The sequence below is a fragment of the Pseudophryne corroboree genome, chromosome 2 (assembly GCF_028390025.1).
Source record: "Pseudophryne corroboree isolate aPseCor3 chromosome 2, aPseCor3.hap2, whole genome shotgun sequence".
Taxonomy (NCBI): Eukaryota; Metazoa; Chordata; class Amphibia; order Anura; family Myobatrachidae; genus Pseudophryne; species Pseudophryne corroboree.
In genome coordinates this window covers 396,850,772-396,868,688 of record NC_086445.1, presented here as the reverse complement: position 1 = coordinate 396,868,688, position 17,917 = coordinate 396,850,772, and the positions used below count along the sequence as shown (strand labels likewise).

The 17,917-nt window shown below is 48.3% G+C and overlaps 1 protein-coding gene across 2 annotated transcripts in view; it reads right to left on the bottom strand.

Annotated features, from left to right (window-relative positions):
* Positions 1 to 17,917, bottom strand: part of LOC135022950 (ATP-binding cassette sub-family C member 5-like) — a 220,705-nt gene that overhangs the window by 77,531 nt on the left and 125,257 nt on the right. Inside the window, exon 18 of one of the 2 annotated variants that reach the window (XM_063953356.1) lies at positions 6,841 to 6,987. In XM_063953356.1, coding sequence (XP_063809426.1) covers positions 6,841 to 6,987 — 147 coding nt within the window. Of the gene's footprint in view, positions 1 to 6,840; positions 6,988 to 17,917 lie in introns of those variants that run through there. The other variant, XM_063953357.1, reaches the window with a different exon arrangement.

The window sequence follows — 17,917 nt, the reverse complement described above, 5'->3', positions numbered from 1 at the left end:
CCTCCTCCAAGCCTCAGTTAGGACACTGTGCCCGGACGAGCGTACACAATAAGGAAGGATTTTGAATCCCGGGTAAGACTCATACCAGCCACACCAATCACACCGTACAACTCGTGATATGAAACCCAGTTAACAGTATGATAACAGAGGAGCCTCTCAACAGATGGCTCAACAATAACCCGATTTAGTTAACAATAACTATGTACAAGTATTGCAGATAAACCGCACTTGGGATGGGCGCCCAGCATCCACTACGGACTACGAGAAATAGAATTACCGGTGAGTAAATTCTTATTTTCTCTAACGTCCTAGTGGATGCTGGGAACTCCGTAAGGACCATGGGGATTATACCAAAGCTCCCAAACGGGCGGGAGAGTGCGGATGACTCTGCAGCACCGAATGAGAGAACTCCAGGTCCTCCTCAGCCAGGGTATCAAATTTGTAGAATTTTGCAAACGTGTTTGCCCCTGACCAAGTAGCTGCTCGGCAAAGTTGTAAAGCCGAGACCCCTCGGGCAGCCGCCCAAGATGAGCCCACCTTCCTTGTGGAATGGGCTTTTACAGATTTTGGCTGTGGCAGGCCTGCCACAGAATGTGCAAGCTGAATTGTACTACAAATCCAGCGAGCAATAGTCTGCTTAGAAGCAGGAGCACCCAGCTTGTTGGGTGCATACAGGATAAACAGCGAGTCAGATTTTCTGACTCCAGCCGTCCTGGAAACATATATTTTCAGGGCCCTGACAACGTCTAGCAACTTGGAGTCCTCCAAGTCCCTAGTAGCCGCAGGCACCACCAATAGGTTGGTTCAGGTGAAACGCTGACACCACCTTTGGGAGAAATTGGTGACGAGTCCTCAATTCTGCCCTATCCATATGGAAAATCAGATAAGGGCTTTTACATGATAAAGCCGCCAATTCTGACACACGCCTGGCTGAAGCCAAAGCCAATAACATGACCACTTTCCACGTGAGATATTTTAGATCCACGGTTTTTAGTGGCTCAAACCAATGTGATTTTAAGAAACTCAACATCACGTTGAGATCCCAAGGTGCCACAGGAGGCACAAATGGGGGCTGAATATGCAGCACTCCTTTCACAAATGTCTGAACTTCAGGTACTGAAGCTAGTTCTTTTTGAAAGAAAATCGACAGAGCCGAGATCTGTACTTTAATGGAGCCTAGTTTTAGGCCCATATTAACTCCTGCTTGCAGGAAATGCAGAAATCGACCTAGTTGAAATTCCTCTGTTGGGGCCTTTTCGGCCTCACACCATGCAACATACTTCCGCCATATGCGGTGATAATGATTTGCTGTAACCTCTTTTCTAGCTTTAATAAGCGTAGGAATGACTTCCTCCGGAATGCCCTTTTCCTTCAGGATCCGGCGTTCAACCGCCATGCCGTCAAACGCAGCCGCGGTAAGTCTTGGAACAGACAGGGGCCCTGCTGTAGCAGGTCTTGTCTGAGCGGCAGAGACCACGGGTCCTCTGAGATCATCTCTTGAAGTTCCGGGTACCACGCTCTTCTTGGCCAATCCGGAACCACGAGAATTGTGTTTACACCTCGCTTTCTTATTATTCTCAATACCTTTGGTATGAGAGGTAGAGGAGGGAACACATAAACTGACTGGTACACCCACGGTGTCACTAGAGCGTCCACAGCTATCGCCTGAGGGTCTCTTGACCTGGCGCAATACCTCTCTAGTTTTTTGTTTAGGCGGGACGCCATCATGTCCACCTGTGGACGACCCCACTGATTTACAATCATTTGGAAGACTTCTGGATGAAGTCCCCACTCTCCCGGGTGGAGGTCGTGCCTGCTGAGAAAGTCTGCTTCCCAGTTGTCCACTCCCGGGATGAACACTGCTGACAGTGCTAGTACATGATTTTCCGCCCATCGGAGAATCCTTGTGGCTTCTGCCATTGCCATCCTGCTTCTTGTGCCGCCCTGTCGATTTACATGGGCGACTGCCGTGATGTTGTCTGACTGGATCAGCACCGGCTGGTGTAGGAGCAGGGATTTTGCTTGACTTAGGGCATTGTAAATGGCCCTTAGTTCCAGAATATTTATGTGAAGGGAAGTCTCCTGACTTGACCATAGTCCTTGGAAGTTTCTTCCCTTTGTGACTGCCCCCCAGCCTCGTAGGCTGGCATCCGTGGTCACCAGGACCCAGTCCTGTATGCCGAATCTGCGGCCCTCCAAAAGATGAGCACTCTGCAGCCACCACAGAAGAGACACCCTGGTTCTTGGGGACAGGGTTATCAAGCGATGCATCTGAAGATGCGATCCGGACCACTTGTCCAACAGGTCCCACTGAAAAATCCTGGCATGGAACCTGCCGAATGGAATTGCTTCGTAAGAAGCTACCATCTTTCCCAGGACCCGCGTGCAGTGATGCACCGATACCTGTTTTGGTTTTAGGAGGTCTCTGACTAGAGAAGACAACTCCCTGGCTTTCTCCTCCGGGAGAAACACTTTTTTCTGGACTGTGTCCAGAATCATTCCCAGGAACATTAGACGTGTCGTCGGGACCAGCTGTGACTTTGGGATATTCGGAATCCAGCCGTGCTGGCGCAGCACTTCCTGAGATAGTGCTACTCCCACTAACAACTGTTCCTTGGATCGTGCCTTTATTAGGAGATCGTCCAAGTATGGGATAATTAAAACTCCCTTTTTTCGAAGGAGTATCATCATTTCCGCCATAACCTTGGTAAATACCCTCGGTGCCGTGGAGAGTCCAAACGGCAGCGTCTGGAATTGGTAATGGCAATCCTGTACCACAAATCTGAGGTACTCCTGGTGAGGATGGTAAATGGGGACATGCAGGTAAGCATCCTTGATGTCCAGGGATACCATGTAATCCCCCTCCTCCAGGCTTGCAATAACCGCCCTGAGCGATTCCATCTTGAACTTGAATTTTTTTATGTATGTGTTCAAGGATTTCAAATTTAAAATGGGTCTCACCGAACCGTCCGGTTTCGGCACCACAAATAGTGTGGAATAGTAACCCCGGCCTTGTTGAAGTAGGGGTACCTTGATTATCACCTGCTGGGAATACAGCTTGTGAATCGCTGCTAGCACCGCCTCCCTGTCTGAGGGAGCAATCGGCAAGGCAGATTTTAGGAACCGGTGGGGTGGAGCCGCCTCGAATTCCAGCTTGTACCCCTGAGATACTATTTGAAGGATCCAGGGATCCACCTGTGAGCGAGCCCACTGATCGCTGAACTTCATGAGGCGGGCCCCCACCGTACCTGGCTCCGCCTGTGGAGCCCCACCGTCATGCGGCGGACTTGGTCAATATTTTCTGACAGTTTATCCGACCACGCAGCGGCAGCACTGCACATCCATGCTGACGCAATAGCTGGTCTAAGTATAATGCCTGAGTCTGTATATACAGACTTCAGGATCGCCTCCTGCTTTCTATCAGCAGGTTCCTTAAGGGCGGCCGTATCCTGAGACGGTAGTGCCACCTTTTTAGACAAACGTGTGAGCGCTTTATCCACTCTAGGAGGTGTTTCCCAACGTAACCTATCCTCTGGCGTGAAAGGGAACGCCATTAGTACCTTCTTAGGAATTTCTTATCAGGGGAAGCCCACGCTTCTTCACACACTTCATTTAATTCATCTGACGGGGGAAAAACTACAGGTAGTTTTTTCTCCCCAAACATAATACCCTTTTTTGTGGTACCTGGATGTAAATCAGAGATATTTAACACCTCTTTCATTGCCTCAATCATGCAGTGAATGGCCTTCATGGGCATTAAATTTGACTCCTCGTCGTCGACACTGGTGTCAGTATCCGTGTCGACATCTACTTGTGCCATCTGAGATAGCGGGCGTTTCAGAGCCCCTGATGACTTTTGAGACACCTGGACAGGCACGAGCTGAGAACTCGGCTGTCCCGCAGTCGGCATGTCGTCAAATTTCTTATGTAATGAGTCTATACGTGCACTCATTTCTTTCCATAAGCACATCCACTCAGGTGTCTGCCCCCCAGGGGGTGACATCCCTTCTAAAGGCATCTGCTCCGCCTCCACCTCATTATCCTCATCAAACATGTCGACACAGCCGTACCGACACACTCCACACACACAGGGAATGCTCAATATAGAGGACAGGACCCACAAAAGCCCTTTGGGGGGACAGAGTGAGAGTATGCCAGCACACACCAGAGCGCTATATAAGGCAGGGACTAACTGAGTTATGTCCCTTATAGCTGCTTTTTAATATAAACTATATACTGCGCCAAATTAAATGCCCCCCCTCTCTCTTTTTTACCCTTTTCTGTAGAGTAGTCTGCAGGGGAGAGCCAGGGAGCTTCCTTCCAGCGGAACTGTGAGGGAAAAATGGCGCCCAGTGTGCTGAGGGAGATAGCTCCGCCCCTTTTCCGCTGCCTATTCTCCCGCTTTTTTCTGGATTCTGGCAGGGGTATTTACCTCATATATAGCCCCTGGGGCTATATATTGAGGTATTTTTGCCAGCCAAGGTGTTTTTATTGCTGCCTCAGGGCGCCCCCCCCCCAGCGCCCTGCACCCTCAGTGACTGGAGTGTGAAGTGTGAGAGGAGCAATGGCGCACAGCTGCAGTGCTGTGCGCTACCTTGGTGAAGACTGATGTCTTCATGCCGCCGATTTTCCGGACCATCTTCTTGCTTCTGGCTCTGTAAGGGGGACGGCGGCGCGGCTCCGGGACCGAACATCAAGGCTGGGCCTGCGGTCGATCCCTCTGGAGCTAATGGTGTCCAGTAGCCTAAGAAGCCCAATCCGGCTGCAAGCAGGCGAGTTCGCTTCTTCTCCCTTTAGTCCCTCGCTGCAGTGAGCCTGTTGCCAGCAGGTCTCACTGAAAATAATAAACCTAAGACTATCTTTCTTCTAAGAGCTCAGGAGAGCCCCTAGTGTGCATCCAACCTCGGCCGGGCACAAAATCTAACTGAGGCTTGGAGGAGGGTCATAGTGGGAGGAGCCAGTGCACACCAGGTAGTCCTAAATCTTTCTAGAGTGCCCAGCCTCCTTCGGAGCCCGCTATTCCCCATGGTCCTTTCGGAGTTCCCAGCATCCACTAGGACGTTAGAGAAAATGCATTAGCTACAGTCAACTAGGCTTGGCGCAACCAAGAACAGAGTCTGAAGCACTAGTATTTTACACCAGGGTTCCCGCAAGGGGATTTGGACTTCGCTGCACCTGGTATGCTGGTCATGGCACTCTGACTGGGCACCTACAGTGACAGACTGGTAAACAAGAATGTGTAGATGAGAATAATTAGACTAACTATGTCTCAGAACCAGATATCACGGGAGTTATGACAGGTTGGCATCTAGGAGAATAATGACACAGAGCCAGAAGTCAAAAACCTAAATCCACAGCAAATGTACCAAGGGAAAGAGCTTTGTCAATAAAAGGTTGCATCAGAAGACAAGAATCTGTAGTCAGCAGGAAGGTATAGGAATGCTAGGGCACAGGGAGATGAGCCTGATACTCTGGCACTGCTCTAGTGCCAAAGTGAGGTTTACATTAGGAAAGTAATTTGAATTTAGCTCCAAATGCTGCGTCTGCAGTCCCCTGAGAGCTCACTACTATACCAGTGAGCAAGACACCAGCTGCAGAGCAGAGATCAAAGATGGCGCTCTCCTGGCTTGGAGCAGGACACTGGGCGACAATATCGTACTCCAGTAAGTGTTTGACATTAGTATTGTAATTTTCTCATAGGGTACCATGATATTCTACAGTGCCATGCAATTGGGAAATACTCATTAAGTAAAACATTTTTTACTAATAACTAAATAGCAAAAATACTGGATAAAATTAAAGCATAGAACCGAAGAATCAAATACAAGGAAACACAACTTGAGAAAATTAAGGGGAGATTCCACTAAGCGCAAGGCCTCGTGCCGTGTCTCCATGTACCTCCTAGATAAGCAATATTTACAGTACAGTTATATCCATAAATGTGCAAAGATGCACATCCCTTGATGCTTCTGTCGGACGTCATGCTTATGTCTTTAATTTATTGTCAACAAACATTAAGAAGATGTTTTTTAGGTCTATAAAGTTTTTGAATTACAGTTGCTTTAGTCCAACTATAACATTATGCATATTTATATTCTTGTTAAAAAGTAGTACAAAATATATTGCTTACTGCATACAGTCACATAATTTCCATTTGATATATGTTGAAGAACCCTCAACAGGTTCTCCTGGTCAGGATGCGGTCATGTGACCGCTGCTTGGAATCCTGGCGGTCACCATGCCAACGCCGGATCCCGAGCGATCAAAATGCCGGCAGACATTTTGATCGCTTAGGCTGTGTGGGGGAGGGTTAGGTTTAGGTTGTGGGAGGGGAGTGTTAGGCTGCAGGAGGGGAGGGTTAGGCTGCGGGGAGGAAGAGTTAGGTTTAGGCTGCGGGGTGGGGGAGGTTAAGGTTAGGCTGTAGAAAAGGACAGTTAAGGTTAGTCTGTGGGGAGGGAGGGTTAGGCTGTGGGGTTAGGGTTAGGCTGTGGGAAAGGACAGGTAAGTTTAGAATACTTACCCTAGAACTGTAGAGATCATGGCCATTGGTATGCCGTAGTCTGACCGGCAGCATTCTCAGTGCCGGGTTCCCGTACCCAACCCTCCCTAACATACAGCTGAAATCTGTGTACAGGATTGGCTGGTAAAGTTTAGAAGTCATTACCAACAATGGTTTAATTAACACAGTTAATAACTGGAAAGTTCATTTTTTTCCATTAATTTATAACTTTAGTTAGAATAGATTTGAGATGCATCATATGTGAGCTAACTGCCAGAAACATCAAAGTCCTAAACTATTTAGTCAAATAAACCCTTGTCAATAAGATAATGAATGCTTACCTTTACAAAGACATAGCCTCGCATAAATCTCATCAGAACAACAGCCACCATAGAAAAAGCATAAATATATATATAGAACTGCAGGTCAGGGTTATCCTTCATATTTCCACTTGATACAGTGCCATTGATAGTAGTAACAGATATATTCTAGAAATAAAATAGAGCAAACCCAATTGTATTTATTATATATTCTAAATTATCAGTTATCAGAGATATAGTATAATTTAATATTTCTTTATATTTGTTTTTTTTTCTCCATGTATTACAGTACATATATCATGAATGGATAAGTAACATATACTGTAGGTGTAAATACATATTTAGATATTTACTATAAAAGTCTTCAAGGACATTAGCTAAAGTAAAATCTGTTGTGAAGGATCATAGATATTAAGAAGAGAATAAAAATATTAGGGACTTCAATGATGTAGTTACTTTGGTAGGGGGCCTTTTCTTGATGACTCGCAACAATCTCTATAAAAGGTCTTACTAGTCCTCAGTTGTGTCGTAATATTGACTGAAAGCCCAAGCAACCATTTATATTTGATTTGTGTTAAATTTCCACCATTCTGTACGTGGAGTAGAATGCCATGAAAAAGATAGTGCTGGTACTTGGTTAGAGCTAGTAGAAATTGAAATGCAGCAGATTTTCAGCATGTTTAAACAGTATTTAATGTTTAGAGAGATGACTCTAAGCTCCTGCAATGCTATCTTTGTGTATATAAAGAAGTGGTATGCAGTTATGTTACCGCTGCTCGGGATCCCAGCAGTCAGCATGCCGACGCTGGAATCCTGAATACTAAAAATGCCGACCCACAGGGTCTATTCCCACTCGTGGGTGTCCAGGACACTCATAGAGTGGTAATAGAACCTCTGTGAGCGCAGGGGGGCTTTGTTGCACTCGCAATCCCCACCCACCCCGCCGGCATTCTGCTGCCGGGATGCTGGTGTCGGTATGCATACCGTCGGGATCCTGGCAGCTGGCAGCACATACGCATGGGAGCAATTTTGAATTTACAGTGATGTGCTATCTGTGTCATATATATTAGATAGACAGGTAACAGATCCGGGAGACCAGACACTGGGGGCTGAGTTCTGCACTCAGATGGGGCACTAGGAGGAAATCAGGACCAATTCCTCTGCAAAGAGAGACACAATGTCCCCAATGTAGAGAAAGCTGGACATCTTATCCAACATCGTGCCCAGCAACGCCCCCTGCAGCAACAGCATCTTACTGCAGCCACCGCTGCAGCCGAGTCTCCGGGAGCCCCCTGCACTGTGTGTGTCCTGGGAGAAGCTCAGTGTGTGCGCCCGGTGAGGGAGAGTCCTGTGCTCAGTACCCCTGGGTGTGCACGGATTACTGTGCCCACAACTCCTGCTCTGTGCCCAGTGTCAGTCTGGGAACTTCCATTGTCCCTGTGCTCGAAATGGACAGCGGTCAACAGGATGAGCAGCTGTAGGAGGGGGACATAGGGGGCGGAGCAATGGGTCCATTCTGCCTTCACTTCTGCAAAGTACAGTGATCGCACTGGGACAAAAATTATGTGGGTCCCAGGGACACATAATTTATAAAATTTGGGTTCTCAAGTCATTATTTTTGGGTCCCATCATAATTTCTTGTAATTAAATCTATTAAATGGCCATCCTACCTCTACACGTGCCCTTTATATGTGTCCGTTATATATGTGTCCTTTAAGGCCCCACAGACCACCCCACATGGAAATATATAATTCAACATGCCCCTAAAATGCCAATCAGATACCCGACACGCCCTCAAACATTCCCATCTATAGAAATATTGCACGTGCACTTGACCCATGCCTATTCAAAATATTGCATTGCAGTCGCACCAGGCGCCATGTTTTTCATCGCAGCTGACGTCAGATGCACTTCCTGAAAACAGCCATGACATGCCGGCGTTTTCCCAACCACTACCGACAAACTCTATGTTGCCTCCCACAAACAGTCACTTCCTGTCAATCACTTTGTGATCGCATTTCAGTGTGTACCTGCGATTGCTGAGTGTTTGCACTTTTTCTTTGCGCACGCTCAATGCATTCGCAGCACATACGCAGTCTGCCAATAGTAGCTCAGTGCATGTGTTCTCACATGTGCAAATTATAGTAAATCAGGCCCTGTGATAGCAACCGCACCTAAATGACCCTCATAGAGTGGCAGGTTAGAGTGGAAAGACAGCGGCACTGTAGAGGGGGTAAAGGGGGCAGGCTATGTCCTGCAGAAGCTGCCCCTACTCTTCTCCAGCCAGACTGTCCTATTCCAGCCCATGCCACCCTCATTCTGTACTACCCCCAGCCACCTTCTGTCCCGCCACCTACTACTGGCATCTTCCACGGGCATGACTCCCACATGCTGCTTCCTCACAGTCAGTCTTCTGGCTCCTGTAGCTCACCAATGGGGAACCGTGGCTTTCCCCAGTAATGTCACAGCCGCATCCCCTGCCCGGAGTTGACACCCCCTAGCCACACACAGCATGCTGCCGCTGGATGAATGGGGTCCAGTGCGAAGCAAAGGGTGAGGGGAGGGCAGTAGCTCACACTCTCCATAATCTCCTCCTCTTCCTCTGCTGAGGGTGAACTGCCACAGCTGCTGGTCAGAGCACGTCCTAAGGGACCTGGCGGTTTTTTATTTTCGGGTACCTCTGTCAATTCTGGGGTAAAATACACGATATAGGGCAAATTTGCGATCACTGATACTATAAACTATAAATTAAACTCCGTTTGTTCGGGCTTATCTGGAGAACCACCGGACGCATGTGGCATCATCTCACCACTTCAAGTTCTTTATTAAAAGTTTGATACCTAGAGGAACAACCAGAGCTGTCTTAACAGCAGTGTAGGCCCCTGGGCACAGCAATGCACTGGGGCCCTTACCCACCCATCAGCGGTAGGGGTGGGGGGTGCTATCAGCGGCAGCTTTGATGTCCCGCGGGCGGTAGCGAGGTTCTATCTTTCGCTCAGCATGTAGGACCTGGAGAAATCATTTCTGCTAATTACTCCTTTACTGCACAATTGGGGCAGGAGGGAGAACACTACACTGTAGAAGGGAACATTGTGCTGAATGAAGGGGCTAAGGTACATGACTTCCAGGGTGGTAGGGGGTATTTAAAACATAGGGGAGGGGTGGATAGTGTAGTGGGCTTAATATTCATCATTTTCCGGGGGTCAGGGCAGCTTGCTTTACTGCAGATATGTCCAGTCCCTGGAAATAGACTTTTTAGCTTTAATGGGATAAAAAAAAACTAGAGAGTCCCACCTTTCACGAGGTACTGGGGACTTGGGGAACAGACTTTAGGAGCCAGAGTAATCCACCAACAAAAATATAAAACTGCATATTAAGCGTGTGGAGCTGAAGCAGGGACCAGCTGCTTGTAGGCTGATATCTCTGGTTCTGGGCATAGTAGAGACCAGTGTCCACTGAAAGGGGAGAGTTCCAGCTTTTGGAATATACCCTCAGAAAAACTCTAAGTCAGACAGAACCCAAGATATCTGGCTGGGAAGAACAATTAACAGGCTTGGATGGGGACCAGTGCTTTGAAGTCGGATATCTCCGGTTCCCCAGGGCCGATTTTCAAAAATCTGGTACCCCTGGAAAGAGGGGACCCTCATCTATCAGCCTAGGGCCCTTTTATTCCTGGGGCCCTTGGGCAAGAGCCCATTGAGCCCATATGAAAAGACGGCGCTGGGAACAACCTTTGTTTATTGAAGCCTTTTCACCATTAGAAGGTGATGTCACGAATCACAGATGGATTGATGAACTTTTTTTTTTTTTTTAATCTCTTTATTTGTTGAAATAGTTGAAAAAAAATAAGAATTTACTCACCGGTAATTCTATTTCTCGTAGTCCGTAATGGATGCTGGGTACTCCGTAAGGACCATGAGGAATAGACGGGCTCCGCAGGAGACTGGGCACTCTTAAAAGAAAGATTAGGTACTATATCTGGTGTGCACTGGCTCCTCCCTCTATGCCCCTCCTCCAGACCTCAGTTAGGGAAACTGTGCCCGGAAGAGCTGACATTATTAGGAAAGGATTTGGAATCCAGGGTAAGACTCATACCAGCCACACCAATCACACCGTACAACTTGTGATAACTATACCCAGTTAACAGTATGAACAACAACTGAGCCTCATTCAACAGATGGCTCAGAACAATAACCCTTAGTTAAGCAATAACTATATACATGTATTGCAGAAAATCCGCACTTGGGACGGGCTCCCAGCATCCACTACGGACTACGAGAAATAGAATTACCGGTGAGTAAATTCTTATTTTCTCTGACGTCCTAGTGGATGCTGGGTACTCCGTAAGGACCATGGGGATTATACCAAAGCTCCCAAATGGGCGGGAGAGTGCAGATGACTCTGCAGCACCGAATGAGCAAACTCAAGGTCCTCCTCAGCCAGGGTATCAAACTTGTAGAATTTTGCAAAAGTGTTTGATCCCGACCAAGTAGCAGCTCGGCAAAGTTGTAAAGCCGAGACCCCTCGGGCAGCCGCCCAAGAAGAGCCCACCTTCCTCGTGGAATGGGCTTTTACTGATTTAGGATGCGGCAGTCCAGCCGCAGAATGTGCAAGTTGAATCGTGCAACAGATCCAGCGAGCAATAGTCTGCTTTGAAGCAGGAGCACCCAGCTTGTTGGGTGCATGCAGGATAAATAGCGAGTCAGTTTTTCTGATTCTAGCCGTCCTGGAAACATAGATTTTCAGGACCCGGACTACGTCCAGCAACTTGGAATCCTCCAAGTCCCGAGTAGCCGCAGGCACCACAATAGGTTGGTTCAAATGAAACGCTGATACCACCTTTGGGAGAAATTGGGGACGAGTCCTCAATTCTGCCCTGTCCATATGGAAAATCAGATATGGGCTTTTACAGGACAAAGTCGCCAATTCTGACACACGCCTAGCTGAGGCCAAGGCCAACAGCATGACCACCTTCCACGTGAGATACTTCAACTCCACGGTCTGAAGTGGCTCAAACCAATATGATTTTAGGAAATCCAACACAACGTTGAGATCCCAAGGTGCCACTGGAGGCACAAAAGGGGGCTGAATATGCAGCACTCCCTTAACAAACGTCTGAACTTCAGGCAGTGAAGCCAGTTCCTTTTGAAAGAAAATAGACAGGGCCGAAATCTGGACTTTAATGGATCCTAATTTTAGGCCCATAGTCACTCCTGACTGTAGGAAGTTCAGAAATCGACCGAGCTGAAATTCCTCTGTTGGGGCCTTCCTGGCCTCACGCCAAGCAACATACATTCGCCATATGCGGTGATAATGTTGTGCTGTCACATCCTTCCTAGCATTTATCAGCGTAGGAATGACTTCATCCGGAATGCCCTTTTCCATCAGGATCCGGTGTTCAACCGCCATGCCGTCAAACGCAGCCGCGGTAAGTATTGAACAAACAGGGCCCCTGCTGTAGCAGGTCCTGTCGGAGCGGCAGAGGCCAAGGGTCCTCTGAGATCATTTCTTGTAGCTCCGGGTACCAAGTTCTTCTTGGCCAATCCAGAACGATGAGTATAGTTCTTACTCCTCTCTTTCTTATTATCCTCAGTACCTTTGGTATGAGAGGAAGAGGAGGGAACACATAAACCGACTGGTACACCCACGGTGTCACTAGAGCGTCCACAGCTATCGCCTGAGGGTCCCTTGACCTGGCGCAATATCTTTTTAGCTTTTTGTTGAGGCGGGACGCCATCATGTCCACCTGTGGCCTTTCCCAACGATTTACAATCAGCTTGAAGACTTCTGGATGAAGTCCCCACTCTCCCGGGTGGAGGTCGTGCCTGCTGAGGAAGTCTGCTTCCCAGTTGTCCACTCCCGGAATGAACACCGCTGACAGTGCTAGCACGTGATTCTCCGCCCATCGAAGAATCCTTGTGGCTTCTGCCATCGCCATCCTGCTTCTTGTGCCGCCCTGTCGGTTTACATGGGCGACCGCCGTGATGTTGTCTGACTGAATCAGCACCGGTTGGTCTTGTAGCAGGGGTTCTGCTTGACTTAGGGCATTGTAAATGGTCCTTAGTTCCAGAATATTTATGTGTAGGGAAGTCTCCTGACTCGACCACTGTCCTTGGAAGTTTCTTCCCTGAGTGACTGCCCCCCAACCTCGGAGGCTTGCATCCGTGGTCACCAGGACCCAGTACTGAATGCCGAATCTGCGGCCCTCGAGAAGATGAGCACTCTGCAGCCACCACAGCAGAGACACCCTGGCCCTCGGGGACAGGGTGATCAGCCGATGCATCTGAAGATGCGATCCGGACCACTTGTCTAACAGATCCCACTGAAAGATCCTTGCATGGAACCTGCCGAAGGAAGCTACCATCTTTCCCAGGACTCGTGTGCAGTGATGCACCGACACCTGTTTTGGTTTCAGGAGGACTCTAACCAGAGATGACAACTCCTTGGCCTTCTCCTCAGGGAGAAACACCGTCTTCCGTTCTGTGTCCAGAATCATGCCCAAGAACAGCAGACGCGTCGTAGGAATCAGCTGCGACTTTGGGATATTCAGAATCCAGCCGTGCTGTTGTAGCACTTCCCGAGATAGTGCTACTCCGACTAACAACTGCTCCTTGGACCTTGCCTTTATAAGGAGATCGTCCAAGTACGGGATAATTATAACTCCCTTCTTTCGAAGGAGTATCATCATTTCGGCCATTACCTTGGTAAATACCCTCGGTGCCGTGGACAGACCAAACGGCAACGTCTGGAATTGGTAATGGCAGTCCTGTACCACAAACCTGAGGTACTCCTGGTGAGGGGGGTAAATGGGGACATGTAGGTAAGCATCCTTGATGTCCAGTGACACCATAAAATCCCCCTCTTCCAGGCTTGCAATAACCGCCCTGAGCGATTCCATTTTGAACTTGAACTTCCTTATATAAGTGTTCAAGGATTTCAAATTTAGAATGGGTCTCACCGAACCGTCTGGTTTCGGTACCGCAAACATTGTGGAATAGTAACCCCGTCCCTGTTGAAGGAGGGGAACTTTGATTATCACCTGCTGAAGGTACAGCTTGTGAATTGCCGCCAGTACTACCTCCGTTTCCCTGGGAGTAGCTGGCAAGGCTGATTTGAGGTAACGGCGAGGGGGAGACGCCTCGAACTCCAGCTTGTATCCCTGAAATACCACTTGTAGAACCCAGAGATCCACCTGTGAGCGAACCCACTGGTCGCTGAAGTTCAGGAGACGGGCCCCCACCGCACCTGGCTCCGCCTGTGGAGCCCCAGCGTCATGCGGTGGACTTAGTGGAAGCAGGGGAGGATTTTTGTTCCTGGGAACTGGCTGACTGGTGCAGCTTTTTCCCCTGCCTCTGGGCAGAAAGGACGCGCCTCTGACCCGCTTGCCTTTCTGAGGCAGAAAGGACTGTACTTGATAATACGGTGCTTTCTTAGGCTGTGAGGAAACCTGAGGTAAACAAGTCGACTTCCCAGCTGTTGCTGTGGATACGAGGTCCGAGAGACCGTCCCCAAACAATTCCTCACCCTTATAAGGCAAAACTTCCATGTGCCTTTTAGAATCAGCATCACCTGTCCACTGCCGAGTCCATAATACTCTCCTGGCAGAAATGGACATTGCATTAATTCTAGATGCGAGCCGGCAAATGTCCCTCTGTGCATCCCTCATATATAAGACTACGTCTTTAATATGCTCTATGATTAGCAAAATAGTATCCCTGTCAAGGGAATCAATGTTATCTGACAGGGTATCAGACCATGCTGCTGCAGCACTACACATCCATGCTGAAGCAATAGCAGGTCTCAGTATAGTACCTGAGTGTGTATATACAGACTTCAGGATAGCCTCCTGCTTTCTATCTGCAGGCTCCTTTAAGGCGGCCGTATCCTGAGACGGCAGTGCCACCTTTTTTGATAAGCGTGTGAGCGCCTTGTCCACCCTGGGGGATGTCTCCCAACGCAACCTGTCCGTTGGCGGGAAAGGGTACGCCATTAGTAACCTCTTAGAAATCACTAATTTCTTATCTGGGGAACACCATGCTTCTTCACACAATTCATTTAACTCATCAGATGGGGGAAAAGTCACTGGCTGCTTTTTCTCCCCAAACATAATACCCTTTTTAGTGGTAACCGGGTTAATGTCAGAAATGTGCAACACATTTTTCATTGCCGTAATCATGCATCGGATGGCCCTTGTGGATTGTACATTTGTCTCATCCTCGTCGACACTGGAGTCAGACTCCATGTCGACGTCTGTGTCTGCCATCTGAGGTAGCGGGCGTTTTTGAGCCCCTGATGGCCTCTGAGACGCCTGGGCAGGCGCGGGCTGAGATGCCGGCTGTCCCAAAGCTGTTACGTCATCGAACCTTTTATGCAAGGAGTTGACACTGTCGGTTAATACCTTCCACATATCCATCCACTCTGGTGTCGGCCCCGCAGGGGGCGACATCACACTTATCGGCACCTGCTCCGCCTCCACGTAAGCGTCCTCATCAAACATGTCGACACAGCCGTACCGACACACCACACACACACACACACACACACACACACACACACACACACACACACACACAGGGAATGCTCTGACTGAGGACAGGACCCCACAAAGTCCTTTGGGGAGACAGAGAGAGAGTATGCCAGCACACACCAGAGCGCTATATAACAGAGGGATTTACACTAACACAAAGTGAATTTTCCCCCAGTAGCTGCTTATATCACTTTTTGCGCCTAAATTTATGTGCCCCCCCTCTCTGTTTTACCCTTCTCGTAGTGTATACTGCAGGGGAGAGCCTGGGGAGCGTCCTTCCAGCGGAGCTGTGAAGAGAAAATGGCGTTGGCTGTGCTGAGGAAGATAGCCCCGCCCCTTCAGCGGCGGGCTTCTCCCGCTTTTTTAATTATATTTATGGCGGGGGATTAGGCACATATACAGTTTATAACTGTATTATGTGCATTTTGCCAAAAAGGTATACATATTGCAGCCCAGGGCGCCCCCCCCCCAGCGCCCTGCACCCACCAGTGACCGGAGCGTGTGGTGTGCTGTGGGAGCAATGGCGCACAGCTGCAGTGCTGTGTGCTACCTTATTGAAGACCGGAGTCTTCAGCCGCCGATTTTCTCCTGGGTCTTCCGTCTTCTGGCTCTGCAAGGGGGACGGCGGCGCGGCTCCGGGAACAGATGATCGAGGTCGGGCCCTGTGTTCGATCCCTCTGGAGCTAATGGTGTCCAGTAGCCTTAGAAGCACAAGGTAGCTGCAAGCAGGTAGGTTTGCTTCTCTCCCCTCAGTCCCTCGTAGCAGTGAGTCTGTTGCCAGCAGATCTCACTGAAAATAAAAAGCTAACAAATACTTTCTTTTCTAGTGAGCTCAGGAGAGCCCACTAGGTGCATCCAGCTCTGGCCGGGCACAGATTCTAACTGAGGTCTGGAGGAGGGGCATAGAGGGAGGAGCCAGTGCACACCAGATATAGTACCTAATCTTTCTTTTAAGAGTGCCCAGTCTCCTGCGGAGCCAGTCTATTCCCCATGGTCCTTACGGAGTACCCAGCATCCACTAGGACGTCAGAGAAAATAATATACAAAAAAGCAATTGCATAAAGAGGGTTATTCAGAGTTGTTAGCAAACCAAAAAGCACATTAATGGGTAAAACCATGTTACAATGCAGGTGGGGCAGATGTAACATGCACAGAGAGATTTAGATTTGGGTGGGGTTCAACCTTGAATTAGTCCCTTTGTCTACTCTGCCTATGCACTGCACATCCGGAAACTTATTACACACCCCTCATAAACGATAAATCCTGCCCTCTATTGCATGCATACCGGTGTTTAGTAACACCAAAACGCATGAATACCTACCTCCTGGGACAGCACTTCCGAAAAGAGCTGTCCCTTGCGAAGTTCTGGCTTCTGGGTTTATGACCCGGGAGTCCTATTGTGCATGCATGGGCATCGGTCTGCACATGAGCAATCGTCAAGGGGGGCGGAGGCAGCAGAGGTGGATTTAGACCTCATGGGGCCCTAAGCAAGACACTGATTTGGGGCCCACCTTCCTCAATTAATCCATAACACTATATTTTTATTCCCCTTACATCTTTTGTTATTTTTCCTCCTTAAGGTGCATATCAAGGTGCGATGTGTGCTTACGACTTTGACTATATAATCAAAATCGTAAGAAAAGTTAGCTCATATCCCACCATGTGTATGCAGCTTGCGATACCGATGCTCGCTCCCACGGGGTCAGTATCGCAATTTGACTATATTGTGTACAATCTAGTTTCTAATATAGTCAAAATAGTATATAGTCAAAATTACACATAGCCAAAATCGCAAGTAAATATAGTCAAAATTGGGGGTTCTGGGCTAAGGGGAGTTCAAGGGAAATTGCACAGTCACAATTGGCACTTAGTCATCGTGTGTATGCACCTAAATCTTGAAAGTGTTGCTGGCTATTACAAATAATCTAATACATATGAATGCAGACAGTCATATGTTGTTTAAGAACAATGGACCTTTAAGAAACTTTTAGAGCTCACACGTCATGGCAGAAACACGTATTGGCAGTCTAATCTGAGAATTTACATATAGCGTAGTTCATATAAAACACTCAACACAAGCTGTCTATTTATGCAGAGGTACAAAGTAAAATAAGATTTTACTCACCGGTAAAGCTATTTCTCGCAGTCCGTAGTGGATGCTGGGACTCCGTAAGGACCATGGGGATTAGCGGCTCCGCAGGAGACTGGGCACAACTAAAGAAAGCTTTAGGACTACCTGGTGTGCACTGGCTCCTCCCACTAAGACCCTCCTCCAGACCTCAGTTAGGATACTGTGCCCGGAAGAGCTGACACAAATAGGAAGGATTTTGAATCCCGGGTAAGACTCATACCAGCCACACCAATCACACCGTATAACTCGTGATACTATACCCAGTTAACAGTATGAAATATAACTGAGCCTCTCAACAGATGGCTCAACAATAACCCTTTAGTTAGGCAATAACAATAAACAAGTATTGCAGACAATCCGCACTTGGGATGGGCGCCCAGCATCCACTACGGACTACGAGAAATAGATTTACCGGTGAGTAAAATCTTATTTTCTCTGAC